Source organism: Trachemys scripta, chromosome 5, assembly GCF_013100865.1.
Source record: "Trachemys scripta elegans isolate TJP31775 chromosome 5, CAS_Tse_1.0, whole genome shotgun sequence".
Taxonomy (NCBI): domain Eukaryota; kingdom Metazoa; phylum Chordata; order Testudines; family Emydidae; genus Trachemys; species Trachemys scripta.
Window position 1 is genome coordinate 133,912,515 of NC_048302.1, and position 13,658 is coordinate 133,926,172.

General features: G+C 41.9%; 1 protein-coding gene across 1 annotated transcript in view; it reads left to right on the forward strand.

Moving 5' to 3' along the window:
• ATRN (attractin) overlaps positions 1–8,275 on the forward strand; it is a 239,209-nt gene extending 230,934 nt beyond the window's left edge. Inside the window, exons 28-29 of the mRNA XM_034772107.1 lie at positions 1,278–1,392; positions 2,849–8,275. Of these exons, the coding sequence (XP_034627998.1) occupies positions 1,278–1,392; positions 2,849–2,973 (240 nt within the window). The 3' untranslated portion in view covers positions 2,974–8,275. The remainder of the gene's footprint in view (positions 1–1,277; positions 1,393–2,848) is intronic.
• Positions 8,276–13,658: the final 5,383 nt, after the last annotated feature.

Sequence of the window (13,658 nt, forward strand, 5' to 3'; positions counted from 1 at the left end):
TTGCTTCTTGTTCTGTCATCTGCCACCACTGAGAACAGCCGAGCTCCATCCTCTTTGGAACCCCCCTTCAGGTAGTTGAAGGCTGCTATCAAATCCCCCCTCGCTCTTCTCTTCTGCAGACTAAATAACCCCAGTTCCCTCAGCCTCTCCTCATAAGTCATGTACCCCAGCCCCCTAATCATTTTCGTTGCCCTCCGTTGGACTCTCTCCGATTTGTCCACATCCCTTCTGTAGTAGGGGAACCAAAACAGAAGTGAAACATAGTGATTCACTATGACCCCCGGATCCCTTTCCGCATTACTCCTTCCTAGGCAGTCATTTCCCATTTTGTATGTCTGCAGCTGATTGTTCCTTCCTATACACAATAAGTATTTCATTAGTATCAAAGAATCCACTAGGTGCTGTGTGTTCATAATCAACAGGAAACTAAAAGCCACAAAGCATAACCGATAGAAAGTCCACCTCAGCTTGCTTGCTGATATGACGCAAGAGAGGCAAGAGCTCACCCTCAGTACCTGAGCTCTAAGGTTTATATAATACTTACACATTCTTCACTTACTGCAGAGTTGTTACATAGTAAAATTAAGCATGTGCATAAGTGTTGGCAAATAGGCCCTGATCCTGCAGGGTCAGGTAATAACCTATTTTTATATCAGCATGATGCTGTTACTTTTAAAAGGCAGATAAGCATGTCACTCTTTCATTACCTTGTCTTTTTAGTAACAAAACCCACTGAAATTAGCTGCTGATCTTTTTAAATGAAATGCCCAATGTTAATAGAAATACATTGGGGGGGGATTTCTAAATGGCGGAAAGATCAAACACCCAGTTCCCACTCACCGTCGGTGAGCATTGGGTGCTGAATTGCTCTTTGTGTCTTTGGCAATCTTCCCCTTTTCACTTTTTAATTCACCTGTTATCCTTGTCTCTCATAGTTACATTTCACACTCACTCACTCACTCACACTCTCTCTCTCTCTCGGCACCTCCTGCAAGGAGAGTAAATAGTGTAATACTTCATACAGAGAAGCTTTGTGCTAAACTTGATTTTTAACCACTAGACTTCATTAAGTAAATGTGTTTTGTTATGGCGACTAGGTTTATGATTGTTCATAATATTGATTTCAGTTTTGACAACAATGTGCGGGCACTAGTCAACCATAGATAAAGTCATAGTTCATGCCCTGAAGCTTTAATGTACAATCTAACAAGACAAAGGGTGAGGGAACAGGGAGGGAACAAACCAACAATGTTCTTTCTTTTTCTTTTTTGCTACAGACTGTTCCGAAACCAATAGCTCTGGAACCCTGTTTTGGAAACAGAGCAGCAGTCCTCTCAGTATTTGTGAGGTTGCCTCGAGGAATGGGAGGTATCCCGCCACCAGGGCAGTCAGGTAAATGATATCATTATGCTTTGACATGTTTCTAATCTGTCTAGGTATTTATACTGTGCCCATCACCGTGGTCTCTGGGTCTTACAGATTAATTCAGGAATACATAAAATTCCCCAGTCAGTGGGAATTTATTTTACAGAGTAGGTAATCTAATTTACTACAGGTTAGATTCTTCCGTTTGACTCCAGTTGGGTTGAACCTTACTCCTCCAGTCAGCTCTTTGAAATGGGTGGGCTCACTAGCAGAATAAGGACCTGCTCAGTTTGAGTTAGGGTGGCATAATTAAGCCCTAAACAAACGGCATGCAGGGTTCACCAGGCCACTTCTGCTAACGGTGAAAATGCTAGACTTACTGTAACTGAGGTTTGATGCTTTTCTCGTCACTGAGCTTGTGCAAGGTAATCGCTGGTGAAAATTTAGATCCATATGCTGTGGTGTCTGTCTTTGTTTTCCCCTCAGGGTGTTTTAGAAGAAATAGGGATACGTTTCATCTGAACACCAGTCACTGGGAAAAATACAGGGGCCACAAGTGGATGGAAGTTTTCAATAGTTACTTTTAAAAGGGCCTTATTTGCCTCCCCACTCCCCTCACAGAGAGAGGTCCACCTGTCTGACCTTCAAAGGCCATGCCCTGCTTCTTTCTCTCTTCTGATGGGCGCATGGGGCAGTAGGATGCTGTTCTTCCTACTCCTGTCCTAACACTTTATATGAGGGAAATCAGGTTAGATGTGATTGTTCTCTCTCTCACACACAGTCCCCCAAAACTACAAGCTTTTCCCAGCCCCTCAGTTAATGGTTTCTTTGTGAGGAATTGAGCTATAGATAGCCTCTGGAACAGCTTCTGTTGCCTGCAGCTGGAGGATGGTCAGGACAAGATCTTTGTCTTTAGCGATCAGCAAAGTCAGTAAGTGTGGTGAGGGGAGGATGGGACTAGAAGAGGGTGTAAATTGCTTCTGAGTTCTGTTTTTGCAAAATGAGGGGGGAATTGGGTAATTAGGGATTTGGATTAAATAGAGGCCAGATTCAGACCTTCAAGGATGTCCAGGTAAATGCTTTGGTTTTCTCTCATCTATGGTAATTTTGGGAGGGTGACTAGTCTTCAGACCAGGAAGGTGTGGTTGCAGAGTGCTTGTGAAGCATAATGGACCTGCCATCACCAAGTTCTTTAAGGAAACTGCTGTTCTTCTGTGGAATGATTACTTGCTTCAAATAAAAGCGGTTTAAATTAATATCCCAGTTTTTATGTTCAGAAGATTATCTTTGGCGGGTGACAGGAAGCAGTTGCTTTGATGGAAACGTACATTATTGAATAGCTTGCTTCTGAGTACCCCGTCAAGTTTAATCTGCAAATCAAAATGCTTCTTTAAAAATAAATCAATCACCTTTTGGATAAGATTTTATGCAACTGCAGTCCACAGACTTCCACTTCTGTAACCACCTTGATTTACTACTTCAGGTCTTGCAGTGGCCAGCGCTTTGGTGGACGTTTCACAACAAATGCCAATTGCCTACAAAGAGAAATCAGGAGCAGTACGAAATCGGAAACAACAGCCCCCAGCACAGCCAGGAACCTGTATTTGATGCATGGACATCATAAACTGTCTCTCTAGGGTTTTAAACACCAGTAACACATAGGAGGAGGAAGAGAAGAAAGATTTTACAGTTGTGACACAAAAGAGACTAAAAATATATGGAAAACGCAACTTCCTTGAGCCCAGTCTTTTTTCTCATATACTTGATAGTTGGCTTTGTTTGACAATTGCTCCACTTAAGTTTTACTGACATATGCCACTGGATGGTTCAACCTTCCCCCCCCCCCCCCCACCCGGTTTAAAAAAAAAAAAATTATTTCACGTCCAGTAACCTCTAATCACCACCACTGAAGGTCAATGTCAATAAAACAGTAGTACAAGCATAAATGACACTCAGGTTTCTGCATGGAAAGAGCATTATAGTACATATATTTATCAAACTGTGCCAAAAGGAGAAAAAAAAAAAAAAAGATGCCGCATTTCCAGGTAAGTCTCAGCCCTCAACTCCTGAAAACAATATTAAACTTCGTCGCTTTCTTTTCAGATGTAATAATTTCAAAGATTTTCTGTTTATTCCCACATTATTTAATTAGTGCTCTTTTGTCCTATACGGTCCAGCTTAATATATAGCATCAAGGTAGGAAAGAATGAAGCAAAGATTGAATATTATACATTGCTTACGCTGAATTCAATATTTGCAAAGTTGAATGTAGTTTTCTAAAGCATTAGTGTTTCTATTGTCTTAATCCAGTTGAAAATACGTGCACACAAGTGCCTAGACTTCAGCAGATCTAGGAAGTGAGGGAATTAGTACACGCAGGTTTTTACATAATTGTGTTCCTATGTTCCTGTAAAAATTAATTAGTCACCTAAGGCAATCTGTGCCATTTGTAATGCATCATTTGTAGTCAGGGAAGATGAGGGCATTTTCCCACCCAAGGAACTACTTAACCTGGTGGCAGCATCTTTGGGGGAAACTGGAATTGAGGTCCTGTATTTTATGTGAACGCTGCTGTTTTTCCCAGCTGGCATAAATGGAAGTTGTGTGTACCTGTGGCCTGCTACCTAATTATCCCTTTGTGTTACCTTTTGAGTCCTTTTCTGCCCATTTGACCTTCCCTGTTTGTCGGTCTGAGGATTTTAATTTAAAAAAACATAGTAGCTCTGTTTCGCCTTGTGTTTGAATGTTCAATCTTGAATTACCCCCAGTGACTGTACAATGTGAGGTAGCTGCCTTGGACATCTGAGGGAGACTTACTGCTGATAGGATACACCCGGTAGTTGTAGAAGAGGGCTTCGTGTAGCAAGGAATTTATTACACTTACTAACCCTTTTTGCAATTGAGCCTCAAAATGATGCTGACAAGTTTTATTAGACTCAAAATTCGGCCTACCTTGTAATTGTTAGAATCTGACATAAGAGGAGTTGCAGATTCTCGGTATTGCCAGTGCTTTTAAACCCAAAGTGTAACTGTTAACTAACAGACTTTGTTACCACACCACAGCCAAGAGTAGTTGCGATGTTGATGCTGACACACGTTGTTGTGTTAAGGTACCAAACAAGGTATAGTTGTTAAATAACTATAGTAAGTTCAGTTCCATTCAGAACACTGGGGTTGAGTCTGGTTTTGGCTGGGGTATTACTTACTAACTGAAAAATAAATTGATTGGAGGAAAAAATGTAAACTGCAAAGTAACTATTGAATATTGTTTGATGTTAATGCCCTCGTCCCAAGATAAAACTGAAGTAACTGCATCTTTTTTTTTTTTCTTTTGTGTTTTTGGCAATCTACAACATATCCCTCGGGTTTTTCAAAAAACTGGAATTCTTTCTTTGAGGTGTAACATTTGAATAGGAAAATAAATCACTGCGCATCTCAGAACAACAGTGGTGGTGGTAAAGATTGTAAGTTGGTGGGCCACAAACCTACAAACAAGAACTCGAATGAATCTTCTCCTAACAAATACAACAACACTCCAGAAAAATTCTTGTTAAAAACACATCTTTTTTAAAATCTATTTCTAAACCTGCAAGTTAAATGCCCTCAGGAGGGGGTGATAAGGAGAAACTTTGTGGAGTGAAGGGTTTTAGTCAACTTGAATATTAGCTGGTGCACAGATTACCTCAGAGTCACCTCCCAAAAGAACTTGCAACTTCCCTTGTTTATAGGGCTGCCCCGGGCTAGAACACACCAGAGAAATAACACAAGATAAAATTTCCCCCCTGTATATTTAGTTACCTCACAAATGTTCAGTGCAGATGCAGATCTAGAATTCATAGACCCTTACTCCATTACCCATCACACTGGGAAAACGAACATGGGCTACAATTCAGAAAAGCTCTTAACCTTATGTTTAAGTCCATACTTATTCAGGACAGCATTTAAACAGGTGCCTAAAGTTACGCCTATGCTTAGGGGTTTCCCTGTAAAGAAATGCTTTGCTAAATGGGGGCCATTAAGTGAAATTATTTTTACTTAAAAAATAAAATCATTTCTGTTCCCTTTTAGAGAATTGTCTTACGCTCAGATTGTTGTGTCTCAATTGCTTATAGCGGAAGCGTGCCCAGAACGCTCTCAAGAAAGGAGTTAAGGGTCAGATGTTAAAAATAAGGAAGATGAGCGACATGGATCAACATTAAGTTTAATTGAGCCAAAAACTGTAAATAGAGGAATAAGACTTTATTAATATAAATGAAACAAAAAGATCCTTTCGGCTTTAGCCCTGCTCTGTATCTTGTCTCCATACAGACAAGGGAAAAGAGAACTCTCATACATATCTCAGCTGCAAGGACTTTCATCCCAGTTCAAAATAAATTATCGGGGAAGGGGTGAAGAGGGGGGAGGAGATGGGGAGAAGAAAACAAACTGCAGGTGTTTCATCAATGTTACCAACATCAAAAGTGGATGATTGGGGGTCGGGGAGGGGATTCTTTAAAAAACAACAACCTGTAATTCTGTAAATAAATGAAAAATAACACACTGATTTTGCACTTGTACATAAACTATACAGTAGTGTGCAGAATGTGGAAAGAGTTAGCGTGTATATAAAACAGAAATATCTAATGTATTTTTGATGCATTTTAAATGATGTATGAGTTTTGTCTTATCTTCTTCATATGATGATTAGGTAACTTTCCAGAGCTTTAAAAAGTCATCAAATTAATTCCTGATATCTGGCAGTAGAAAGCAAGGAGGGCATAACCTGACATTTTAATGTATTTAAATGCATTTCACTTGAACAATGTAAGCAAAGTAGTTCGAAATACAGCTCTTCCATTTCAAAAAGAACAATTAGAGAAGGTGATATTTATACTTAAAGCAGCCACTATTATGAGATTATAAAATCGTTGGTGTGCTGTTCATTAAGATTGTGCTAGTGATTCCATTCCAAATCACTATTTTCAGAGGGTTTATAACCCTGGGTGAAATTTGATATACAAGGTCTCACACTGTTCACTGGGAACATTGTTATTCTTTGAGACTTTTTTTTTCTTTTTAACTGGAAATGTTGCAACCTGCTTACTGTAGAAAAGTCAATTAGTGCCACTGGATACAAAAATACATTAATTGAAACCAATTTTTGTTCACAAACCTGCTCCAGTTTTTCACCAGAATTTCATTTGGAATTTTTTAGCATGCGTGATAGGGTACAGGCAGACCCTGCCGTCATGTTTGTCAGTAATTTGTATACAGAGGAAGATTTATGGGTACACCTAGCCATCGAGTCTCTCTTAGAGCTGTTGGGTTAAAAACATACTGTACCAAAAATGCCAATGTACAGATGCGCATGGTGCCTGTGAATTCCCAATATATAATGTACCACAATATGGTGATATTGTATAGGAAAGAATGACAGGCCATAAAAGGTGTCTTGTGCCAGATATATACTTCCTTAAAGGGAGGATGCAATATTTTCATCCCTCAGCTCGTAGAGAGCCAAGAAGTTCTTGTATGTCATTCTCTGTCTGGCAAAACTGTACCAAACTATATATTTACTGGGTTTAAAGTGGGTTTTCTCAAATGGCTGTTCATCTAGCCAGTCCTAAATTTAGCTTCAATGACCCTTTAGTGAAATACATGCCCCCCGCCCCCAAGGGACTGAAATAAAACCAGGGAAGCCAATTCAAAGACTGCTGATTCTCCGTCCTGAACTGACATGAATGTTAGAGATTTTTTTTTTCTTTTTCATAAAAGCCTACATTCAGGATGGAGTGTCAAATGGAACTTTGAATCTGTTGGCTATTGGCTTACCACAATGCTTTAAATATTGTATCTGTAAATGTGTATGCTCCACCACTGAACTTAAAACAAAAACTGATGGTACATGTCAGGAGCGACTTTTAAACTAAGTCATCTAAGTTTCCATAGTAATCTCGGGGTGGGGTGGGGGGGGGGGAAAGGTTAATCTTAAATCTTCATTTGGGAATGCAACAGTTTGTTTTACAACGCACTCCTAAAGTAAGCTGGAAGATCAGGTTCTGTGAAGAAATGTGCACGTTTCATATGCAAAGGTGCATCTCCATCTCCATTTTTGAATATATGTGCACTAGCTTTTGGGGTGCAGCGGGGGCAAAAGAGGGATAAGAGAGGCTTTTACTTTTCTGACATGCTGTAGATAATTTTAGTCATGACCTTGCTTTCTGTTCTAGTTGCTTGAAATAAGTAAGTTCATCACGTGCCAGTAATGCCTACAATAACACTCACGCTGTTTATTCTGCTTCTGGATAAGGATGATTGTCGCCCAATTTACTGTGTCTTTCTAAAACAATAAGCTACCTTTGTGTGTCTTCCAGGTACTAAAGACATTTCCCCCTGTGTTATCCACCCACTCCAAAATGCTCACCAGGAAAAAAAAAAAAACCCCACCACCAATCTATTTGTGGACGAGTGTAAAATACATCGGTCCATTTTTTAAAAAAAATAAAAATAAAAAAAAATAGGTTTTATATTGCTCTGAAATTTGTGCACACTAAATGTTCTTTACGCTAAGATCCTTGAACTAATTCTCTCCATTTTTTTTGTTCTGTAGTTATTTACAGTCCTTATCTGTGTTCCGACTCAAGCTTAGTTTGTTAATATGTATAATTTAGCGTTTATCGCATTCATATGTAAATACCGAGTAAGTATTGTAAACTATTTCATTGCTGGGGATTGTGGGTGTTATACATACACGTATTTAGGACTGCCGTTTTTTGGTATAATTTTTTGTATTGTAAAATAACAGCTAATTTAAGCAGGAACAAGAGAATCATGGGAAATCGGTACATTTTCAACACAAATGTGAAGTACATGTACATAAATACAAAGTAAATAATGCAAAACTTTCTTCTGAAATAAAAAGTAGAAAATCTGGTTAAAATGTCTTTTTATTTTGCTTCCGGCTTTTTTTCCCCCTTCAAGGAGACATTGGGGTATTTTTTTCAGCTTAGTTTGTAAAGAGATGCTAGACCCATAGCCAGCGGATGGTTGAGTACTATGACGTACATCCGGATTGGATGGTTCTCCTGCCTCCTCCTAACTCAGAGCACTTTTCTTACTCCGCCTTTTCATTGTGTCTTGAGAATTTCAACAGCAATTCCCTATTAGCTGCTCTGCCTGTTATTCCTTAGATCCTGTTGCCTTAGACAACCATACTTTTTGTGGGCTACAGTGACCCACCAAGTTGGCAGGAAGAAAAACCATAGGAGTGGTAGGACAGAGGAGGATACCTCTGTAGGGTTTTCCTAGCAGAGATTTCCAAGCACCAGCCTTGCTCTGGTGGGTTAGGTGAGAGCGGCAGAGCATAGAGGCCAGGTGGATTTGCAGGAAAGGACAACACCCTTCCATAGAGATGTCCATATAGATGACATCCTTGCCACTCTGCAGTGGATCACTCCTCTCCCTTGGAGTCCAGGTCCTGCAGGAGTCAGGCTTCTTATCTGCATTCCCCTGTGACAGTTTAGCATCTGCCAGGCTAGGACCCAGATGGAGGTAATATTACTGTGAGCTCTTGCCTGGATTTCCAGCCTAGGGAATGGCAGCATGGAATAATGTATTTCCTGATCCACCCATAACCCTCTCCAAAGAGTAAGGAGTGCTATGCTTTCGTCACAGAAATTCTGAGATTCCTGTGCGAAGGGCTCCTACCAATATGCAGGTCAGCTGAAAATGATCTGGGTTTGAGATTCCTTTCCTTCCTCAGGCTCACTAATCTGGAATGTTTCTCCTTAGCTTTCCCCCAACCTCCACTGTGTTTCTGAATGTTACCTACAATTACATGGATGGCCTTTCTTTGCTTTTTCATTCTTAAGAACCAGTAAACTAGAAAGCACTGGGAGTGACAGAGGTGGCAGGAATGCATATCACTGAGTTAGTTACAACTAACTTGTTGCTTCTGGAGTAAAGGGATGAAGTATCATCTCAGCCTTTCCATTTCCTATCCTCATTGCTAGTTTTCCCGGAGTTCTTGCAAGTAAATCAATACTTCCTACAGATCAGAAGAATAATTTGACATCCACAGAGATTGTATTTCTTAAAGTTCTACTAAAGATTCCACAAATAGTCAAATTTTGGAGCCAACTGGCAAATCATATGTGCAAGGAACCAAGAAAAGGAGACAACTTGACCCTCTCAGACAGCCCAGAATGTGGTAGGCTCGGCTGTTTGAAACAGGGATTTCTGCAGAGTCAGAGTCTGTTGTTCTCTGTTTATTTTTATGTCCCTCTTCAACTTCAGATTAAGCACTAGCTGAGAGGAAGCAGAGTTGAACCTGGCATTTATGAAACTTGAAGGTTTCCATCAGCACTGCCCCCTAATCATTTGTGCTGCTTCACTCTGTACTACTAAAGTCTGGTCGGATTATGAAGTTCAACTGGATACACAGTTCCTAAAATTCAGCCTCATGTAGCTAAGACTAAAGTAGTGGGGGCAAGAGGGAGTGGAGAACAGGGTTTTTAAAGTTAATTCTGCACACCAGTTAAAAGCTAGACGGTGGAGGAGTATTTCATTCCAGAGCTGTTTTTACTCTTGTGGGGAAGAAGAGAGAAGCAGAATCCAAGCATGTTTCTATGGGCTCATCACTAGAGTCGGCAGTCTGATGCTCCTCTTTCGCTTGCTGTGTAGTATTTGTGAATACAATAGAGGGATCAAGTCAAATTCTTACCATTCATCTCTCTTGCCATAACCTTTAGCTATATATTATCAACTAAAGGAACTGAGGCAGATTTTGCTTCTATTAAAAATTTATCTGTTTAACTCACATGCCCCACAAAAAAATCTGAATTAAAACAAAAGTATTCATCTGTACCCAAATGTGTGGCTCTTTCCTGAGTCCCCTCCGTGATCAGCAGTAAAATAATGTTTCAGTACAGCTATGGCACAAGCATTTGAGTTTCCCCATTGATGAGATGAGGGGAGAAAATGAATGTGTAGAAATGTGACGTTGAAGAAAATAGATAATACTTTCTACAGTTTCGGTAACATTGATTTGGAGAAGGTTTTCATTCTTCTCTTGCATTTTTGGGTGCCAAAGTAGGGGACCAGGTGTTGACATGATGACTTACAGGATCTTTCCAGGATTCAAGTTCAGGTGGGTGAAGGATCCTGGAGCAGGATGTAGACAGGACCACATAAGGAAGAGCCTTATCTACCTATCCAAGAATTTCATGCTTTGGGCAATTTCATAAAACAGGTCAGCAAGACCTCAGACTTCAGCCAGAACTTGTTATTCCCTCCTCGGCCACATGTACACATGTGACGCCCTTTGCCAGGTCCATCTCTGTTGCTTGCAAACCTGGCTTCGGTCCATCTACTTACCAGCAAAAGGCAACACCGATGCCAGAGTAACAATTCCAGCCAAGGTTCTGGTCTCTGTCGTCTGGTGGACAAAGCCAGAGAAAGTTTGAGTGGGGACTCTTTCCTCACACATACGGCTGGTTACTGTGTGGTTGCAGGAGAATTGAGTGCTTCTTGCAGCACGAATTTCACTAACTGCTGCTTCTCTAGATCCCTGCACATATGAGTGGAAACCACCGTCCTGCCTCCTCTGAGGTGCTTGGCAATTTATTTCCAGGAGCTCCAGCAGAAATTTGTCTGCCTGAGCAAGCTCTGACTGTTCAGTCTGGCCTCCATTTTGAGTATATGCTATGGAAATGGCTACAGTTCCCAGGGATTTATGGGTGTTGGACACTTGCCCACACACACATTTCCACCATGATTCACAGAAGGCCTTTCCAAATCTCCTATGTAAGCCCAGCGTTCAAACTCAGGCTCAAGCCTAACCCACCCCACTTCTGTCTACACACAAATGGTGTTAACCAAGGGCTTGGCCCCAGGACCCCATGGCAGTGGAGGCTCCAAGCCTGAGTCAAGCTAAGACCCAGGGTTCAAGTCCAATTGCTTTGCAGTGTAGACACAACCCCCCACTAGACTCATGCTCTGGGAGTCTGCCAAAAATATTTCACAATCCTACGGGCAGACTTTCTTTGTCTTCTGAACAGTCAAGTTTCCCCAAACTGCCCCACAGAAGGCTTAAGTGGCCAGCTTTTGGAAGGGCATTGGGAAGTCCGGGATCTAGGTGGTTGGACTCAGCCCTGCATAATGTAGTGTAGACCCTGGAGCTCCAGGTTGGGACCAAGGGTTCAGTAATTCCTAACCTGGGGCTACAAACGAGTGTAGATGCTTAAGCCCTAGGTTAACAAACCCAGGGTCTGCTACCTTGAGTTCTTCTAACCCAGGGTTTACAATGCAGTGTAGCCATACTCGCAAAGAGTTTAGCCAGGAATTTTGGGTAGGTACCCAGAAAGCAATGCAACGAGTGTGTACAAACACAGGTCAGAACGGCCTCTGAAAAAAGGAAAGGCCTTCAAGGCACTTCGGTATTACAAATAATAATTAATGTGCTGGTGTTATTCATGCCAAAACAGCCCCCCAGTCATATCACCAGCAGTCCAGTTCTCCCTACACAGACTAGGGGCCTGGTTCTAATCTCACATCAATGTGACTTCAGTAAATCAACTCCCCATTCTTGCTGGTGTGAGAGAGATCAGCATCGAAACCAAGGCAAGGGATTATCGGGGCTGTAAGAGGAAGGGCAGAATCATGGCAGTTGATCATGAAGTGGCGTTGTGAGGAAACTGAAATCAACCCCATAGACTGACTTTGATAAACAAGCTTCTGCTTCCATGCTATCAGCAACCATAGAATCATAGAATATCAGGGTTGGAAGGGACCTCAAGAGGTCATCTAGTCCAACCCCCTGCTCCAAGCAGGACCAATTCATAGCTGCAGCACTGCCTGGCTTGAAGTGGTTTCCATCATATACAGGCTTCAATGGCTCTCAGGACCCCCACAAATTGTTCCAGCAACCTGGTCAGCAGCCCACTGACAATCCGGTCAGGAGTGGATTCCAGCCGTCATCCAAGATGTGATGGGAGCTGTCAGCAGTCTGGCCAGCAATGTTTCCATTGGCCCAGATCTCTGCTCTTAACAGAAATCTCTCGTGTTAACGAGCTGTACTTCCTCCTTATAAAGAAAGGCTTTGAACATTTGTCATGTCAGAGCTACCCCTCCAGCACTGCCCGTTAGCTAACAGCAGCTGTCTCTGTGCTCGGTGAGGAAAGATGAGGTTTTTAACAACCAAAATGCGACAGCTCCTCCCATGTTAATGCTCTAGCACTGTTTGCACTGCAGTAGCTGATGGGAAGTTTCTGTTTCCATGTTAATCCTCTCCTTATGGGAGCTGGGTGTCAGCTGTCAAATTTTTGTTGTGCTGTGACTGCAGCCAGGGGCCATCAGTATCGTCCCCATTGCAGCTTTCTCATCCCCTGTCAAAGTCATTGTGCCACTGCTTTTCCCTTGCATTGAAGGCAGTGTGGGCCAGTAGTTAGGGACCTGGCTTTTGGGGAACTCGGGTTCTAATCCTGGCTCTGCTACTAAATCGCTATGTGACCTGGGACAAGTCACTTCACCCCTCGACCCTTCTACTTCCTTTCTCTCATCTTTTATTGGTCTTCTTTGTTTCGACTGCAAACCCATTGGGGCAGGCACTCGATTCACAGATTCCTTGGCTGAAAGGGGACATTGTGATCCTCTCCTCTGACCTCCTGTCTAACACAGGCCAGAGACCTGCCCCACAATAATTGCTTGGGCAGAGCTTTTAGGAAAACATCCAGACTTGATTTAAAAATGGCCCCGACGGAGAATCTACCATGATCCTTGGTAAAGTGTGTCAGAGGTTAATTCCTCTCACTGATAAAAAGTTACGTCTTATCTGCAGACTGAATTTGTCTGGCTTCACATTCCAGCCATTGGCTCGTGTTCTGCCTTTCTCAGCCAGATGGACGAGCCCATTGGTAAAAAGGGTCTGACTCGGGGCTCTAGGTTCCCATTCAAATCAAGCAGACATGACCAAAAGTCTGGCAGGCTGTCTGCTCGCTGGAGTCTCCAGCATGTCTAGCCATGGCTCAGAGATCCCTGAGATACTAAGTTGGGGACAAATGCACTAGATAAGTAACTGCAAGTGGAACAAGAATTGGGATATTTCCAGCTGTGCCTTATTAGTAAAAAACAGAAGCCTGCGTGTACCCACTAGGCAGGTTTGCTCAAAAGTTTCCCCACCGTTGCTACCATCAGTTCATTTCTACAGGTGTAAGCGCCAGCGGAAGGATTCATTCAGAGATTTGAAGGGACAGTTGTGATATGCTAGTCCAATGTCCTGTATAACACAAGCTATAGGACTTCCCTGAATTATTTGC